At 43.8% G+C, this 18,745-nt stretch overlaps 1 protein-coding gene across 1 annotated transcript in view; it reads right to left on the bottom strand.

The window, feature by feature from the left end:
- The window catches only part of SH3BGRL2 (SH3 domain binding glutamate rich protein like 2), a 69,442-nt gene extending 54,503 nt beyond the window's left edge, over positions 1 to 14,939 (bottom strand). The window contains exons 1-2 of the mRNA XM_081530871.1: positions 14,840 to 14,939; positions 12,646 to 13,436 (exon numbers count right to left, since the gene is read on the bottom strand). Coding sequence (XP_081386997.1) covers positions 12,646 to 13,436; positions 14,840 to 14,939 — 891 coding nt within the window. The remainder of the gene's footprint in view (positions 1 to 12,645; positions 13,437 to 14,839) is intronic.
- Positions 14,940 to 18,745: the final 3,806 nt, after the last annotated feature.

The following is an 18,745-nucleotide window of genomic DNA, read 5'->3' as shown; positions in this document are numbered from 1 at the left end:
TCTCCCAGGATTTAAAATCTTTGCTCAAAAAAATTTAAACACAGTTAAGTCAAAAACAAAGGGGTTCTTTTTCATGTCTGAGTAATACTCCATTGTATATACACACCACAACTTCTTTACCCATTCATCTGTCGATGGACATCTAGGTTGCTTCCATGTAAACAGTGCTGCAATGAATATTGGGGTACAGGTACCTCTTTCAATTACAGTTTTCTCAGGGTACATGCCCAGTAGTGGGATTGTTGGGTCATACAGTAGTTCTACGAACAAAGCTAGTGGAGGTGATGGAATGCCATCTGAGCTATCTCAAATCCTAAAAGATGATGCTGTGAAAGTGCTGCACTCAATATGCCAGTAAATTTGGAAAACTCAGCAGTGGCCACAGGACTGGAAAAGGTCAGTTTTCATTCCAATCCCAAAGAAGAGCAACGCCAAAGAATGTTCAGACTACTACACAATTGCATTCATTTCACAAAGTAGCAAAGTAATGCTCAAAATTCTCCAAGCCAGGCTTCAACAGTATGTGAACAGAGAACTTCCAGATGTTCAAGCTGAATGCAGAAAAGGCAGAGGAACCCCAATAAGCAATGTCAATTTCAGGTCTTCCTAGGAATGTGCTCCATCAAATACAGGACCTACTGTTTGGTTATAAGAACAATTCCTCTTCCTTAGTTAAATCTTAATAGTTTCATTTGAAGTTGAAAATTTACCAAAGACCAGAGAATTATAGTTAACTTAAATTTAAATGAACTCATAATATATTGACAGATGCCATTTCTTGAAACTCCCAACAACTTTGATAAATGGGAATGCTGAGGTCCAGAGGAATAAAAAGACTTGCTAAACTATCCTGCTAAACTCTACCGCCAGTTAGGGAACTAGAGGCATAATCTGAACCCAGGTCTTCCTGCGCTGAAAATCCATTCTCTCCACTTCCAGTGGCTACCAGGCCAAGTTACTTTAAGGAACACAAATAACAAAGCCCTGAGTACTTCCTGCACATGCTGTGAATGACAGTTATTATTATGAAAGATTAGCTTTCCATGTCAACCAGACTTAAAACATTTTTTTTATTTTAAAAACTTATTTTTATTTTGGCTGTTCTGGGCCTTCATTGTGGTGCAAGGGCTGAGTTGCCCTGCGGCATGTGGGATCTTAGTTCCCTGACCAGGGATTGAATCCACATCCCCTAAATTAGAAGGCAGATTCTTTACCACTGGACCATCAGGGAAGTCCTTCAATCCATAGCATTCCTTATAGCTTTTATCAGTCTCTAAAGAAGCAAAGCCATTGTTTCCACAAGCTCTGAGGACACTGTGACTAAAATGACCTGCCCAACAGCTGAATGGAGTCCCCTGGAACAGCTCTGTGGAGTCCTGTCCCTCCCGCTTCGTTAGCTTGGACTCAAACACTGTTATCCTAGCAAGTTTTCTGGGTCAGCACGACCAGGTTCTCACTGTTCTCCAATCAGGGACTTTTCTGGTGGGCAACGTGGGGTAACAAAAAAATGGGACTAGACACAAAACCAGAAGACATGGGTTTCACTGAGCTAAATGATGCTGGGCATGTGACTTAACTACTCTGTGCCCCCAATATTCTCATCTGCAAAATGGGTATAATAGTCTGCAGTCCGTAGGGTGACTGTAAGGATTGAATTACCTGCAGAAAAAAATCATCCAAGACTGCTGGGCATGGGTAAACACTCATCATTCACCCGAACTTTCAATGTTCCAGGCTCAGCAGGGTGGGCAGGCTGATTCTCGAACCCAACAATTGCAGTGTTTTCCTCCCTCTCCTGTCTCCACCACCTTGTTCCACAAAGCCCCTGCTCTCTTTGACCACCATCCCTCTGCCATCTGCCAGATGTGAAAGAACCCTGCCTAACTTTCACCACATCAAGGTTCGGTGTTCAGTATCACAGTCAGAATAATCATTATGTTTTTTTTCTGAAAGTATCACTCATCTTCATTAAACACAGAGATCCTGACCTTTCTCTGCTGCCACCCCCCTATTTAAGGGTAGATGTTTGCAAAGGATACAATCCATCAATTCAGTCCCCTGTCGAATATTTCTCTTCCCTCTTACTCACAGACTGAAAACATTCTACATTCGGTTACATGGATCTGAAATGAGCACAGAGTCAGAGACAGGGCTGCCAAGTACGTGGACCAGCCCTGGGCTGCCTCCTCTGGTGCCAGGGCAGACATCAACAATCAATCACACTGTGTGTTTCCCAGCTGATCCCAGACAAGGCTCCCAAACCCCTCTCCCAGCTCTCTAGGCAGCCACCACCCATCAGACAGGGCTGTCATTTGGGATGAAATCTACTTGCCAAGTTTAGGAAGCCTTAAATCCGATGAGGACTCTAAAATCACATACTATGTACAGCAAAGGACAGTGCCCATTTGCATCATAGTAAGCACTTCGTAGGCTGTGAATAAACATGGCTTAATGACTCGCGCACAGCATGCTGTGTCCCTATATGGTGTTCACACATTACACAAGAACTCTAATTAAGTGATTTGCTTGGGGAATGACCTCAAATAATAATATTCTTAATTTAAATTTCAGTTGAAAACTGAACTTAAATTTACTAAAAGCTCTCTAAAAATTATACCAGCATGTACCCTTGGTTTAATAAAGTATTATGTACTGAACACAATCTTTTTATGATTAAAGATCTTGTACGATCCAGGGTTATAATTTTTCATGTTTTTATTACTGCCATTATTACTACTGCTGCTGTTAATGATGACACAATGAACATAATAGATAACAGGCACTGAATACTTCCTGTGTACCTGGCACTCTACATGGAATACTTCACAGAAGAAATCTTTGATGCTCACAGCAATCCTATACAGAAGGTACCACTCCAGTCCCATTTTTACAAATGAAGGGGCTGAGACTCCTTGTCTAATGCCACATCCCTCACCAATGGCAGACTAGGATTTGGATCAAGCCCCGCCTTAACCATGAGGCTACACCAATGTAGCCAATGTGCTTACACTGGTGATATCTACCTAATGGTAGATAATCCAAAGATGAGGCAGAAGTAGGCACTTGAGTTGAATGTAAACTGACTCCAGAATTAAATAAATCAGCAGATATTCGATGCAAAGATCTACTGTGGCAAATATGTTGTTTATCATAAAGAGATAGTGCAACCCAAATCTCCTGTCAAGGGGGGAATCCAGGCTTATGCAAATGGCCAATTCTTAGGCAAAGGATCTGTCCTAAGGAACATGATTACTAAAGCAGAGAAGCTGGGAGCTTCCACCTACGTGGGAATGTCATGGATGTAGACATACTCCCATTCCTCGCACAGCCCACAGAAGGAAAACAATCTGACTCAAAAGCTATGTTGGTTGTGTTGCTTTGAGGGTTTTTGCTTTGCTTTGTTGTCTTGTTTTTCATTTGAACATGTTCAATTTGAAATCGGATGGTATTCATAAACCAATTTAAATCAGATATAGTCACAAGTTGCTTCCCAGCTTCACATGCACAACAGGTGGTGTATATTTTTTAATTTACTTTTTTTCTCTTTTAATTGGAGTATAGCTGATTTACAATGCTGTGTTAGTTTCAGATGTAAAGCAAAGTGATTCAGTTATACACATATACATCTATTCTTTTTCTGATTCTTTTCCCTTATAGGTTTTCACAAGACACTGATACAGTTCTCTGTGCTATATGTAGGTCCTTGTTGGTTGCTTTGTTTTTAATACTAGATTGGTATGTAGCAATAGCTACTGACTTTAACTGCATGTATTTGCATTTACTAAACACCACTGAACTGACCTGTCAGGCAAGTCACCTCTTACTCTTAGCCTTCCACTCCCAAAGGCACTAAAGCCAAGGTGACAACAAGCCATTTCCAGATATGGACTACTCATCACCAGTAGGAAGTGGAAAATGCATCCTGAAGTAGCAGAACTGTCTGCCCATAGTCAGAGCCAAGTTCCATTTCCGGCTTTAAGAGCTCGGCTGTCATGTTGGCGCAGAGCCCACAAAGGTCCCACAACAAGGCAGACACACCCTGACACACACCCTTCCACTGTCAAGGGTCACTTCCAGGAAACTCCCTTTGGGGTTTTGGCAGTTACAAAGGAGTCAGGTCCTCTCAGGAATAAATAAGCTGTCAAAGCTAACACAAGGGATCAGATGTAGGAGACCAGTCAAACTGCTCCAGCGCCTCCCAGGGGCCATACCAGCCTAAAAGACCCTGGGGTTATAGGTGGGGGGCCCCCCTGCCGGCATCTAGTTCAGCTGTCAGTTTACAGCAAAGCTGTCACAGGTCCAGAAGGGAAACATTCAACGAAGTACTTTTCCTAGGTTGATTTCTCTTTTACCATTTGAGAAAAAAAAAAAAAATCAAAGGTAAAGGAAATTACAGCACTAACTTTAAATTGCTACAGTTCTGGGACTTCTCTGGGGGTCCAGTGGTTAAGACTTCGTGTTTCCACTGTAGGGGGAGTGGGTTTGACCCCCGTTTGGGGAACTAATATCCCACATGCTGCATGGCCAAAAAAAAGATATCTGCCACAGTCCCAGTCCTGAGGGACTTGCCTGTACTGGCGGACAAACCCAGATAAGCCTCTGAAGAGGACAGAAGGGAAACCACCGCTTTAAACTAGCCGCTTAGCTGCAGCAGGTGTCAACTTCCAATCTCCGACCCCGCCCACCCTTGCCCCCGCCCCAGTCATCCCAACCACCAATCAGAAACTTGGCAATGTTAGGTACTGATCCCTATTGGTTTAAAAACACCCAACAGAAGAGTCCGATGACTTGTTGTTAAGCTACAACAAGAGGACCCCAGAAGACTAGTGTACATCATCAAAAGCAGAGGGTTTCCCTCACAGGTTAACAAGCATTCACCATTTCACAGAAAGAATACATTTTCAATAAATTTCTAATTTGGAAAGCTAAGCTCCTTCCCTGCAAAATGGATAAACAAAACATAACGTTGACCACAGAAAAACGAATACAGGAATGTGATTTAAATGATAACTTAAGTTTCTAACTACGCTGCAGCTAAACTAACACCTATTAAAGCAGTCTGTACTGAAAAACAGATGAAACCTAAAAGGGTATCCTTCTGAGTTTAGAGTTTGGGGAGCAAATTTTTTAAAAAAAATTAACATTTGGCAGCTAAACTAATAATTTCTTTATCCCATTTTTTTTCCAAATCCGCATTTCAAAAAAGTGTTTCAAACTTTCACATATAACAATCATGCTAAATTTTTATGTTAAAAGTGGCACAGTGGATAGGAATTAGAAGCCCACACACCTCAATGAAGAGGAGCCCCCACTCACTGCAACTAAACAAAGCTGTGCAAAAGCAGCGAAGACCCAGTGCAGCAAAAAATAAATTATTTTTCTTAAAACGACACATTCACTAAGAATCTTGCTGTTGTTCACTCAGTCGTGTCTGCCTCTTTTCGACCCCATGAACTGCAGCACACCAGGCTTCCCTGTCCTTCACCATCTCCCGAATCTTACTCAAACTCATGTCCATTGACTTGATGATGCCATCCACCCACCTCATCCTCTGTTGCCCCCTTCTCCTGCCCTCAGTCTTTCCCGGCATCAGGGTCTTTTCCAATGAGTCGGCTTTTCGCATCAAATGGCCAAAGTACTAGAGCTTCTACTTCAGTGTCACTCCTTCCAATGAACATATTCAAGATTGATTTCCTTTAGGATTGAGTGGTTTCATCTCCTTGCTGTTCAAAGGACTCTCAAGACTCTTCTCCAGCACCACAGTTCAAATGCATTAATTCTTCAGTACTCATCCTTCTTTATGGTCCAACTCATATCCATATATGACTGCTGGAAAAACCATAGCTTCAACTATACGGACCTTTGTTGGCAAAGTGACATCCCTGCTTTTTAATATGCTGTCTAGGTTTGTCATGGCTAATCTAGATTTCTTCTATTCTGTCACCCATTTCTAACTTTACTGACAAAAGAAAAGCATGGAATTCATTTCTGAACTGTTTAAACATGAAAAATCTAAGAAATGTTCTCTAGTAGTAGTGGCTCGCTGCTTCCTGCAGAATTGTTGGGGTTTGTTTCACAACAGTTATTCTCTGGTTTTGATCAAAAAATTGAAAAACACAGAAAAAAGCAAGACGAGACTTACATTCCTGCAACGTGGAAACCACCTCATACTTTTATAAACAGCTGTCAAAATTTAGTTTCCTCAAATAGAATGGAATATTTATTTAAAGTGTCCTAATGCAAACATATTTTTAAAAGTCCTTAATTTCATAAAGGAGTCCATGCCCTTGATTATATTTACAAATTTAAAATATCACAGAGTGGAAAAAAATGTCAAATTTGGGAAATATTAGAATGAAATAGAAAAACTGAGGTCAGGTCTTCACTTGGGATGATGATACATCTCCCTCGCTAGCAATGGACCTTAGTATATACAATGACTAAAATTTCATAGCCAGCTGCTGACTTTAGGATTCAGGAAATTCACCCATAGTCTTTCCAATTAAAGGTGGGAAGTGCCATCAATTAGTACTTCTAGTTCAACCCTCAACTTGCATGCTGTTATGGAAACTGGATTGTGTCCCCCCAAAAGATGCTGAAGTCCTAGCCCACAGTACCTGTGAATGTGACCTTATTTGGAAATAGGAGCTGTGCAAACGATCAAGTCAAAATTAGGTCAAAAGGGTAGGCTGAAGTTCAATGTAAAAAGAGGACATGTAGACAAAGACATACACACAAGGGGAATGCCATGTGGACATGAGACAGATATAAGGGATAATCTACATGCCAAGGAACACCAAAGACTTCCAGCAAACCGTCAGAAAGTAGGCGAGAAGCATGGAGCAGTCTCCTTCACAGCCCTTGGAAGGAAGCAACCAGACCAACACCCTGATCTTGTCAGCTTCCAGCGCTTTGAGACAAATGTCCGTTGCCTAAGACCCACAGTTCTTGGTACTTTGGTGATGGCAGCCGTAGAAAACCAACACACAAGTCTTCCCAGCCTGACATTCTCTTTCAACTTTGTCCCTGTGCCCCCACCTTATTCCTGTTTCTTCTAATCATTTCTCACATGCTCCCACCAATTCCCTGGGGGTCATTCCAAACCCCCAGCCACCAAAGCCCTTCAGAAATAGTTCTTGCCGGGTACCACTGGCATTTTGCATGGGGCAGCTCTTTTGGGCAACTGTCCAGGACACTGCAGGATGTTGAGCATCCCTGGCACTTCCATTCCATCAGGGACACGACAGTGCCCACAGTGCAGAAACTCGGCTCCAGAGGCTTTAGAGCCACCTGCCTGCCAGACTCTGACTCAAGGTCCCACCATCAACTGCAAATGATCTCAATCAGGTCAGTTACCTTCAGCCTCTCCACCTGTAAGACGGGAATCAACCCTGCCATGCGGCTCAGGATTGAATTAAATATCCTAGCAATCCCAGGCTTACCCTCACTAGCTCTTTCTGGGATTAGAGTCACTTAGGAATTAATGCTCAGTCTGTTTTACATGGTCACATCCTGACTTACATTAGAACTCTTTTTGGAGGTTCCCTTACACAAATAAAGCTTCACGATACATCCTGTGGAGATGGAACAGATCACTCCAAATTTCAAATAGTTATAAGTCAGGCAAAACAAAACGCCTTTCTAAGCGAAGAGCAGGACAACTCTGAGCATAGTTTCTACATTTCCCCTCCACTCCCACTCTCACTTGAAAACAGCGTTGCAGCTGTGGGCAAAGCTCCACATCTTCCAACTCTGCTTCCCATTTCTTTGTATCTTCTCCTCCCAGTGACTGTCCCCTCCAACATCCAGCGATATACTACTGCTGTCTGGCTCATTTCACCTTGTCCCATGGAAACATCCCCCAGGCCAGCATCAGCTCTGTATTCTCCTTGGAGAAATGGTTTACAGTCCAAGTCTCCGAGCTGTGGGGCGTCAGCACTGATTTATGCTGTGAAGGCAGTCTGTGTCTGTTCTCCTGACCATGGTATACACCTAGCACCTAACAGCACCTCACAGAGCCTGGTAGTTTAGTCACTCAGTCGTGTCTGACTCTGCAACCCCATGGACTGCAGCATGCCAGGCTTTCCTGTCCTTCACCATCTCCCAGAGCTTGCTCAAACTCATGTCCATCGAGTCGGTGATGACATCCAATCATCTCATCCTCTGTTGTCCCCTTCTCCTCCTGCCCTCAATCATTCCCAGCATCAAGGTCTTTTCCAATGAGTCAGTTCTTTGCATCAGGTGGCCAAAATATTGGAGCTTCAGCATCAGTCCTTCCAATGAATATTCAGGGTTGATTTCCTTTAAAATTGACTGGTTTGATCTCCTTGCAGTCCAAGGGACTCTCAAGAGTCTTCTCCAACACCATAGTTGGAAAGCTTCAATTCTTCATTGCTCAGCCTTCTTTATGGTCCAACTCTCACATCCATACACAACCACTGGAAAAGCTATACAGCCTTTGTTAGACAGAGCTTGGTACTCAGTTGGTTTTCAGTGATTAATATATGAATGAGTCAATCAAGGCATGAATACATGTGGGGCTGAATGAACACAGGAATGAACACATTCAGGAGTCAGGTGACTGGGATTCCATTTAACCCTCAGCTCGGCATTGACTGACATAAAGGACCTCAGAACAGGTCACTTAGCCTCTCAGCCCATATTTCCTTCTCTGTGACATGAGGCGGTTGGACTTCACAAGAAAATCTCTCTCGGTATTCTGCCAGCCCCAACACCAGAGCCCAAGGACTTTAACAAAGAGTGAAAAGCTTTCCTTCCTTTTGGAGAAATTTCAGTCAAGACAGGCAGGAAGGTAAAGAATCTTCTGAAATCACATCCCGGGGTCCCTCCCCATCAGACCACACCTTCTTCCCTGGGGACAAAGGGTCCAGACAGCACATCAGCTGCAGATTTTGAAGACATCTCTGGGACGCTAAGCACTCTGGACATTGTTATCATGGCTTCCCTGGTGACTCAGACATAAAGAATCTGCCCGCAATGCACAATCCCATGGTAGGAAGATCCCCTGAAGAAAGGAATGGATACCCACTCCAGTCTTCTTGCCTGGAAAATCCCATGGACAGAGGAGCCTGGTGGGCTACAGTCCTTGGGGGTCACAGAAACAGACACGACTGAACAGCTAACACTTCAAGGACTCAGAGTCTACCCTGTCCTCAAGAGAAGTCCATAGGGAACCCTGCAGCCTGCCTCCTCCCATCTAAGGCCCCCGCTTTCCAGCCTGAACAAGGTAGGCTCGGGCACTCTCCCCTTGGTTCCAAATCCAAGTCAGTCCCTCTCTCCGCCATCTGCCTGAGGCTCCCACATGCATATTTTATGACTTCTGGCACATCTCCTCCTTATCTGACATCCTGCAATGCATCCCTCTGCTGCCTATATTATTTCTATCTCTGGTAAGAATGTTCTCCTGGTAAGAATGTTCTCGAAAGAGGCATGTGTCCTTGGGTTGTACTTTATTACTGGTGGTTTCACCTTTCCTATCTTATCTCCCAGCCTGATCCCCACCTGAATTCTTTGAGGACGAGGGAAACCACACCCTCTGGTCTCCTTCAGTTCCCACAAGACCAAGGACAGAGCTGGACAAGCAGAAGACACTTAGAAAATGCTTGCTGAATGAACAAGGAATATGAAATAACTGGCTGATTTCAATGTTTTTCAATAAAAGACACATGTATATGTATGGCTGAGTCCCTTTGCCGTCCACCTGAAACTATCACAGCACTGTTAATTGTCTATACTCCAATACAAAATAAAGTTTTTTAAAAAGTCATATTAATAATACATTTCCTGGATAAAGTTACGAAGATCACCCCTGCTTGGTATACAACCAAAATAAATCAGGATGTTTTAAAACAGCACTTCTATGACAGTATTTTCTTAGGACTGAAATAAAATGCCCTTCACTATGATATGAATGACAGCTGGGTAAGAAATCTGATTTTCTGGTAGTCACAGCATAATAATGTGGCATGGCTTTTATTTCCTATAAAAGCAGATTTTACCTTGAGCTGAGGAAGAGAAATGGGCAATCACCTTTTGGTGTTAATTATTCCAATTACCACTGTTAGGTGTTGAAGCTGGAGAGTTCAGGGAAATCAGAACAAGATATGAGGGTTTTCCCTAAACAGTTCATTTAAATCTATCGTGGATGGGGGCAGAGCATCTTTTTGGAAATTCCTGGGACGTACTTAGCCAAGTCTACTTCCACTCACATTATTCCCTGTGGTTTAATCAACTTCAGCAAACTGACTTAGGAATCAAAATATTCTTTCTCCCATGCACTTGCTGGTCATGGTTGGCCACCGGATAAACCAGAGCCAATGGTCAGTGCAACACTGCTGGAGGGAAAGCCCTGCTATGCCCTCACAGTTCAGTACAGCATAATGCCATATGCCCCAGGGAGCCTCTACTGCTCAGTAGCTGACCTAAACAATTTCATTATCTCTTAGAAATCACAATTCTTGCATATAAGCAGAAACTTTCCATTATCAAAAGTATCGATGATATATTAATGACAGAAAAACCGTGCAGGGATACAGGAGATAATATTACAAGTGGAGAGATTCAGTAACTGAGGATTGTCTGAGACCCAAAAAAGATCAGGTACATTAAAATAGGTAATTAGTGTTTATGGGCTGTACATATGGTACGTGATAACAGAGTACATCTTCCAGCTCGAACCTTATCTTGTTAGAACACAAACTGGGTGGGGCAGTGAGGGGATCCCAGTAAAACACCAAAGGGAAAAAAAAATTCACTTTGATACTAGCATGTATATTGTTAATGTGAAAGAAGCTGTTATGAGGATTTATCTGCATTTATCCAACTAATTAAGCCAAAGCACTTTAAAGCTAGAGTGCAATGCTGAGTTTTTCATCACCACTCTTCACTCTATCGATGAGAAACTCAGGCAGAGATGAGGTACTTCAACCAAGCTCACACGGCTCATTAGAGCCTGCCTGGGTTCTCTCAGGTCTAGCTTCATGTGCAAAACACCCAACATTAAATTTAAAAATTAAAAAGGCACATAGCAGACAGACAATAAATATCTGTTAATGGAAATAAGCAAACAGAGATGCAGGGTTCCAGAACTCTCTTGATATACTACCTACTGAAGGATAAGCCAAGTAATGACCTCAGAATTTTAACTGTGACTTGTCCAACACAGGCTTCTCAATGTCAATACAATATAGCATCCCCTCCCAGTCAATCAAATACTATTGCAATAATTATGGGAGCATGGAAGTTGATGGTGAAACCAAAAGCTTTGTAGTACTCTTATGAAGGAGTGACCGTGAAAAAAATCTATCCAGGAAACTGTATGGGTTTCCAAACACATGAAGTGTAGCTTCCGTGGGAGGTGGAGGGATCTATAAAAGGCAGGTATGACTAAGCAGCCCCAGAGAGCAAGCAACACCAAAACTATCAGAAGTCTGGGGACCAGAACGTGCCTGCATAGAAAGATAAGTTGGAGTTTCCCATCTCCTGTTACTAATACACAAGGGGGCCTTTTTTCTACCACAAGTTAATTCTTTTTAAAATAAAAAACTTCAGTGTTATGTTGCAAACAACATTTTCTTCGATTCTCCATCGAACCTGCCTTCTGAAACAAATTTGGGGAAAACCTAGTTGAGTCTTCGGGCAGGCAACCAACTGGCCGGACTAAATTTGAAACAATCACTACCGCACTTTTTGATGTATTTAACTCTATATCTCACCAGAGAGCCCCTGAAATCTACAGTTTAACTCAGCTAAAGGTAACCACATCTCAATAATCATGTGAAACACACTGCTACATGTCCCACTCAGTGAACTACTGAGTGTATCACTGAATTTTTCCTTAAAGTCTGACATCTAGCTATGTAACTTCTCCCTAAAAAAAAACAAAAGAAAATTCGAGAACATCGGACCAAACAAAATAGCTTAAAATAATTAGAGACCTCAATTTACATACCCCCAAGATGAAATTGAGCACAGCATCATAGGGGAAAATGAACCAAACACACCATATTTACATATAGATGTAAACATATTTACAGCACCTTAGGCAAAAACTAAAAAAAACAAAACATCCTGGCACAACAGGACAAACCTGTGCAGGTTTAAAACTGAAGTAACGTGCTTGGCGGCGGGGCACAGAGGTGGAGAGCAAGTTCCACTTAAACTTGTTCCATTCAGGAGCTAGGTGAGCAAACCAAGCAGCTTAACAAGCTCCCGTACCAAACGGAACCAGGTTGAATGTCCCAAATCGGTCAAGCCCATCAAGGAAAGTGGGGACCCCGGGACCCCCGCCCCCCTCCCGAAGCTCTCCGACCACCCTCTCCAAATCCCCGAGCCTCCCAACTAGAGCCGGGGGCTTCCCGCCGAATCCATTTCCCGGTCTCCCTCTCGGACCGTGCAGGGTGGGCATGTGGGGTGAGTCCGGGGTCCCCCCCCAACACACACACCCTGGCTCCCCGCCCCGTTCATTGTCGTCCGAGGGAGATGGATCACCTGCCGGGCGCGGGCTCCAGCCGCCCGCCGCGCCGAGACGCACAGGGGCGAGCGCCCCCCGCCTCCCGCGGGACCCGCGCCCCGTTTCCCCGCGGGACCCGACCCCGGCCCGCGGCCGGTCCCCTACGTGCTCACCGCCACGAAGCCCGAGGAGGAGGCGAGGAACACGCGGATGACCATCCTCTCGCCGGGTCGGGACGGACCTTCTGCGCCCCCCGCGGGCTCCGGGCTGGCGGGGACGCGGAGGCAGAATTCGGCTGGGAGCCGCCGCTTTCGCCGCCGCCGCCGCTGCCGCCCTGCACAGCGCTCGCGTCTGGGGGAGACGGCAGGGACCCGGAGCCCGCCCGGCCGCCCGGTCTGCAGATAAAAGCTCGGCGCTGACCGACCGCCGGCCGAGGTAGGGAGGCGGGGCCGGGTGGGCAGGGAGCCGGCTGCGGGGCGTGATGGGAGTTGTAGTCCGGGCCGCTCCCGGGAGTGGCCGCCGCCGGGCTCCTTCTCGCAGCCCCGTCCCTGAGCCTGAGTCCCGGGCGCGCGCAGGTGCCGGGAGGGCCACCAGAGGCCGCGGGGAGACGCTATGCCAGGGGTGGCGAGGATCCTGACGAGACGAGGCCGGGGAGAAAAGAAAGCTAGGCGAGGGTAGCTTGGTTCGGTGTCCGAGCTGGGGTTCTGTGTGTAGTGGTTGACTGGTTTGGAGCATTCCCCACACCCAGACAACAGTAATGCCTCAACAGACAACAGTGATGCCTCGGAGACCCACCGTCTCCCGGTCGCCCGTGGGCTGGGCTGGGCTGCTGGGAGGTGGCCGCGGTGAGGACAGGGTCGGGGGGCGCGGCGGGGCTGTACGCTCCTGTTTTCCCAACGGCTCAGCGGATTGCAGAAGGGTGGTTCTTGGGGAATAAATACGAGGTTTTCTTTTTCGGTAGACGCTGAAAATTAGAAACCCAGGTGAGAGCACAACCGATATTTTTTTTCTAGCGAAACTGTAATAATTGTCGTAGGAAAGAAAATAATAAATCCCAAGCGAAATTAGAATCCTGCTAATCAACATCGAGAATCAGGACCCCACCCCGCTTCACTACACAATGGGTTCGGCTCTGTGCACCTAATATTTACATATTTGAGCCAAATCTGTGCCGTTCTCAGACCTGCTGCACATTCCAGCGCAGTCCCCCAGGAGGATGCTGTTAAAATAAAAAAGCTTTTAGGTAGTTTCTAACAGTTCAGGAATAGTTCTTCAGCAAGTGTTTTCTGTTTCACAAAAACGCAAGCCTCTCACAGTTCCGAAAGAATGAACCAGTTTTCTCTGCAGTACTGTATTTACTTTCTTCCTTTCAGCAGGGGAGTTTTAGCAGAGTTCTGGGAACGATGTTAATTAATATTCTAGGAAGAAAGAGATTAGATGATGAGGTCTCTGGCTCTTTGGTAAAATTCTTGCAGAAACATTAATGGTTTTGGAACATTTGTTTTTTAGAGCGATTTTGATTACTTCACGTGTATAACCCTCCCTATTATTTATCAGAAGTCATGTGTGTGGTATTCTGTTTTTTATTTAGTACGGTAACAGAAAAGACAATCCTAATGGCACTTTATTTCTTCTTACTATTAGACAATTTTAAATATACATTTTGCTGGCTGTAAATAATCCTTCTCTGCACATGTACTTTAATTTGGCTACCCTAAATGTGGAAATGAATGTTTCTATCTTGAAACATAATTTTCTTCAAGGTAGATACCATATTTCCTGTATCGATGCAACTTCATAAAGTCTAAATTTCTTCTGTTTGGAATTATTCAGCTTTGAGGATATGGTTAAACTCAACAAATGAGAACTCCAAGCCTGTGCTCTGACAGGTACCAGAGTGCATGAAACGCTGAATAAGTCTTTTCCTCAGTCAGCAGAGCATCTATTGACTGCAAAACAAAAAACTCAGATACAGAAATAGCAATGAGACAAGACACACTGTACCAATAGAGTTGTGTGGATATAAAAAGGGAAGAGAGGGCAAAGAGGGCCTTCTAGAAGAGACTTTAAAGATGAGTAGAATTTCTGCTAGTAGGAGGAAGGGATACAGGATGGAATATTGGAGAAGGAAATGGCAACTCCCTCTAGTATTCTTGCTTGGAAAATCCCATGGACTGGGGAGCCTGGCCAGCTGCAGTCTATGGGGTCACAAAGAGTGGGAGGCGACTGAGTTCACACATCCATGATGGAATATGCAGGGTCCATAGGAACAGCAAGCATTTCGTTTTACTTCGAGAAGGAATATCAGGGTTCTAATAGACAATGCTGAAAATACAGCTTTGGATGAACGCAGACAGGGACTCTCACTGACTTGTCTGCCGAACTCCTTGCCCTCTTCTGGAATCTGTTCTTCTGCTTTGATGTAAGAGATTTTGGGGGTGGGGGTCCCAACACCCTCCTGGTTCATAAAGCACGACCCAAACTCCTGGCCACAGCTGATTAGTCTCAGGGTAAGTACCTGACTCAAAAAAGGCTTGGCCACATCTCTGCCCGAAGAATTTAGAATGAGGACTAAAAAAGAGAATGAGAACACTTGACCTTTAGCTTGTGACCTGAAAGCTCAGTGCTTTCAGAAGCCATTTTCCAACATGAGAACCAGAGATGCTAAGGATGGTAGTCGGCAGGAAGAGAACAACAAAGCAGGGGTGTGGAGGATGACAGAGATGTTTCAGTGAGTTCTGATAATGCTTGAGCCCAGGGACCCTAAAACTCTGGCCTGTGTGTCAAATCCAGCTGGTTGTCTATTTTGTAAATAAAGTTTTATTAGAACACACTACTTTTCCTATTGTCTCTGGCAGAGTGCCAGAAACCAGATAACTTGCAAAGCCTAGCACATTTACTCCATAGTCCTTTACAGAGAAAGTTTGCCAGTCTCTGTTTATGGTTCAGCCTGTTCCTGACCTTTGCTCTGGAGGCCTGTGTAATATTCCTGTATCCATGTTATAAATCTGACCTGAGTCACCCCAAGTAGGGTTCTGTTTCTTTACAACCCTATCTGCCATAACCGAGAAGTTTGTACTTAATTTGTAAGCATTCTGAGGAAGAGAAGGATATGATCAGAACTATGCTTTGAGAAGATTACTCTGGTCAGAGCGTGCTCTGTTTTTGAACACCCTTGGTGAAGAAGGTTGTCTCCAGAGCTTGTATGCAGGACCAAGTGTTAGCAGTCCAGCAACCCAAAATAGCCAGGATGGAGCTGAGACCCAGAGAGTGACAGAGTAAAAAGCAATCTGGGATATAATTTGCGTGTCCAAGATCAGCCCCAGGGTATCATAGCACAGAAAGGATTCACTGCCGATCTGGCAAGGCAGGTCTGCAAATAGTGCAGGAGGCTGAAACTTAAAAGACAACTCAGAAAATGGAGTATGCCATTAGACATCACAGAAGGTGCTCCCCCATTGTCTAGGACTTGATCGCTTTTACAAGTCATGGTAGACCATCTGGCGAATGTGGGTTTTTTCCTTAGTTTTATTGACATATGATTGACATATAACATTCTGTAAGTTTAAGGTGTATAATATCTCTTTTCCTGGCAGCTACACAGTCCCAACCAGAATATCCATGTAAAGCACTGAGAGTAAATACTGCTCGTATAGGAAGTCAGGCAGGTGACATAAAGGAGAGAGGTGGGATAGATCCAAGTGTACACATATTCACCGTGAGGACTATAGCAAACTGGACAGCATCGCTCAAAATACAGATTTTTGTCTAAAATATTCTGATCTTTTAATACTGACTTGATTTTTAAAAATCCAGCCAACAGAGCCAAAACCATCTGCAAGTCCAATACAGCCCTAAGGTTCTCCTGGTTTTTCCAGTGTAAATAAAGCTCCAAGCCTGGGCTGGGGTTTGGAGCCCAATAAATCCGCAGGAACCACTGGGTATTATTATAATGATGGTCTGTTATCATTGCTGACCTTTGGGAGAGTGCTTCCAGCAGGAGGCTGGGGCCCTGATGGCTAATGAGGCAGTAGAGGCAGCAATCTAGTCTTTTCTAATTGGAAGATGAGGAGTAATAGGGGATGAGTGAGAACAGAAGCTTGCAGGGGAGCAGAAACGCTCTTCATTAAGGTTCCTCTACAGATTAAATGAAGAGCTCTTTGAAACTGTCTGGAGTCCCAACTGTCCAGATTGTATTTTTTAGAGTAGAAGTGCATCTGATTGATAATTCTGTGTTATCAGGGCTGCCCTGTTCTTTTTTTTTTTTTTTTTTTTTGGCTGCACCATGTGGCAGGCTTGTGGGATCTTAGTTCCCTGGCCAAGGATCAAATCTGCATCCTTTGCATTAGAAGCACCGAGTCTTAACCACTGGACCGCCAGGGAAGTCGAGGACTGCCCTATTTTTAACAGCACTTAATCCAATACTAATCTGGCTACCCAAGAATTTCACTTTTCAAGGAAGGTCGTTCACCACACCATGCCTGCCACGATCCGTGCCCTGCTGCAGGCAGCAGCTGCCATGAAAGCTGAGTGAGTGTATTTGGCTGTTAGTAGCCAATAGATTTGTGGGAGAGGAAGTTATAAGCCAAAGGGCAGGAGTAGGTCAGAGTGGTTAAAGAACCGGCCTGGCCTCTGAGTCCGACCTGGATTGGTGTCACAGCTATATGAGCTTCCTGAGGACCTTCCTAATGTAGGAGACATGGGTTAGATCCTTATCTGGAGAATTCCATGGACAGGGAAGCCTGGGGGCTACAGTCCATAGGGTTGCAAAGAGTCAGACACAACTGAGTGACTCACAACTAACTAAGGAAGGTTTATGTAACTTGCCAGTGTCTCCCCTTCCTCACTGTTGTTAGGAGACTTCATGGAGAAGATTAAGGAAAGTGCTTTTCACACAATGCCTGGGACATAGTTAGGACTCAGGAAGTATTAGCTGTTATGAATCATGCAAAGTAAATCAAGGAATGGCTTGTATTTGCAGAAAGTGTGTGAGTCCTATAAATATTTCTGTCTTAAGTCTGTGATTTGAACTTGCTAAATAACAAGAATCTGGTTCTTATAAGCCTCTTTGTACAGTGCCATGTTCTGTTAAAGTGCTTAACAAAATCTTTTTGATGTTAATGAAGTTTAGAGGCCATACTTAAGATAAAAAAAAATTAGAGAAATGAAGCAGCCATAAAGTCAAATCATGCAGCTTGGATTTCATGAGAGAATTCATCCTGTGCTTTTGTGTGGCTTCATCAGGCCCATTCTGTCTATTCTTAATAAAGTAAAATCTTAATTAACAGAGTCATACTGAGCAATCCCTGAATTGGATGGAAGTTTCAGCCCTTATGTTTAGGAACTGGAGGTAAATCATAAAGCAAGGAATTAGGCTTGAAACCAACATTTAGGACATATTCTTTTTTTTTTTTAATTGAAGTACAGTTGATTTACAGTGTTGTGCTAGTTTCAGGTGTACAGCACAGTGATTCAGTTATATATATATATATAAAACTTTTATATTTATACATATACGCATATGCACATGTATTCTTTTTCAGATTCTCTTCCGTTATAGGCTATTACAAAATATTGAGTATAGTTCCCTGTGCTGTACAGTAGGTCCTTGTAGGTTTATCTATTTTATATATATGTAGTAGTATGTATATGTTAATCCTAAACTCCTAATTTGTCCCTCCCCCACCCCTTTCCCCTTTGGTAACCATACGTTTATTTACTATGTCTATGAGTCTCTTTCTGTTTTGTGAATAAATTCATTTGCATGTTTGGAGGTTTTTTTGTTTTTAGTTTCCACATATAAATGATATCATACGATATTTGTCTTTCTCTTCTGGCTTACTTCACTTAGCATGATAATCTCTGGGTCCATCCATGTTGCTGCAAATGGTAACATTCTTTTTTTTATGGCTGAGTAGTATTGCATTCTATATATATACACACACACATATGTGTGTGTGTGTGTGTGTGTGTGTGTACCACATCTTCTTCATCCACTCATCTGTCGATGGACAGTTAGGTTGCTTCCATGTCCTGGCTGTTATAAATAGTGCTGCTATGAAAATTAGGGTGCATATATCTTTTTTAATCATAGTTTTCTCCAGGTATATGCCCAGGAGTAGAACCGCTAGGTCACATGGTAATTCTAGTTTTAGTTTTTTAAGGAACCTCCATACTGTTCTTCATGGCGGCTATACCAACTCACTTTCCCACCAACAGTATTAGAGGGTTCTTTTTCCTCCACACCAGGACTTATTCTTGAATCAGTTAATA

The sequence above is a fragment of the Giraffa tippelskirchi genome, chromosome 9 (genome assembly GCF_054371585.1).
Source record: "Giraffa tippelskirchi isolate mGirTip1 chromosome 9, T2T-mGirTip1v1.2.pri, whole genome shotgun sequence".
NCBI classification, from domain to species: domain Eukaryota; kingdom Metazoa; phylum Chordata; class Mammalia; order Artiodactyla; family Giraffidae; genus Giraffa; species Giraffa tippelskirchi.
This window is presented reverse-complemented; position numbering and strand designations above follow the sequence as displayed.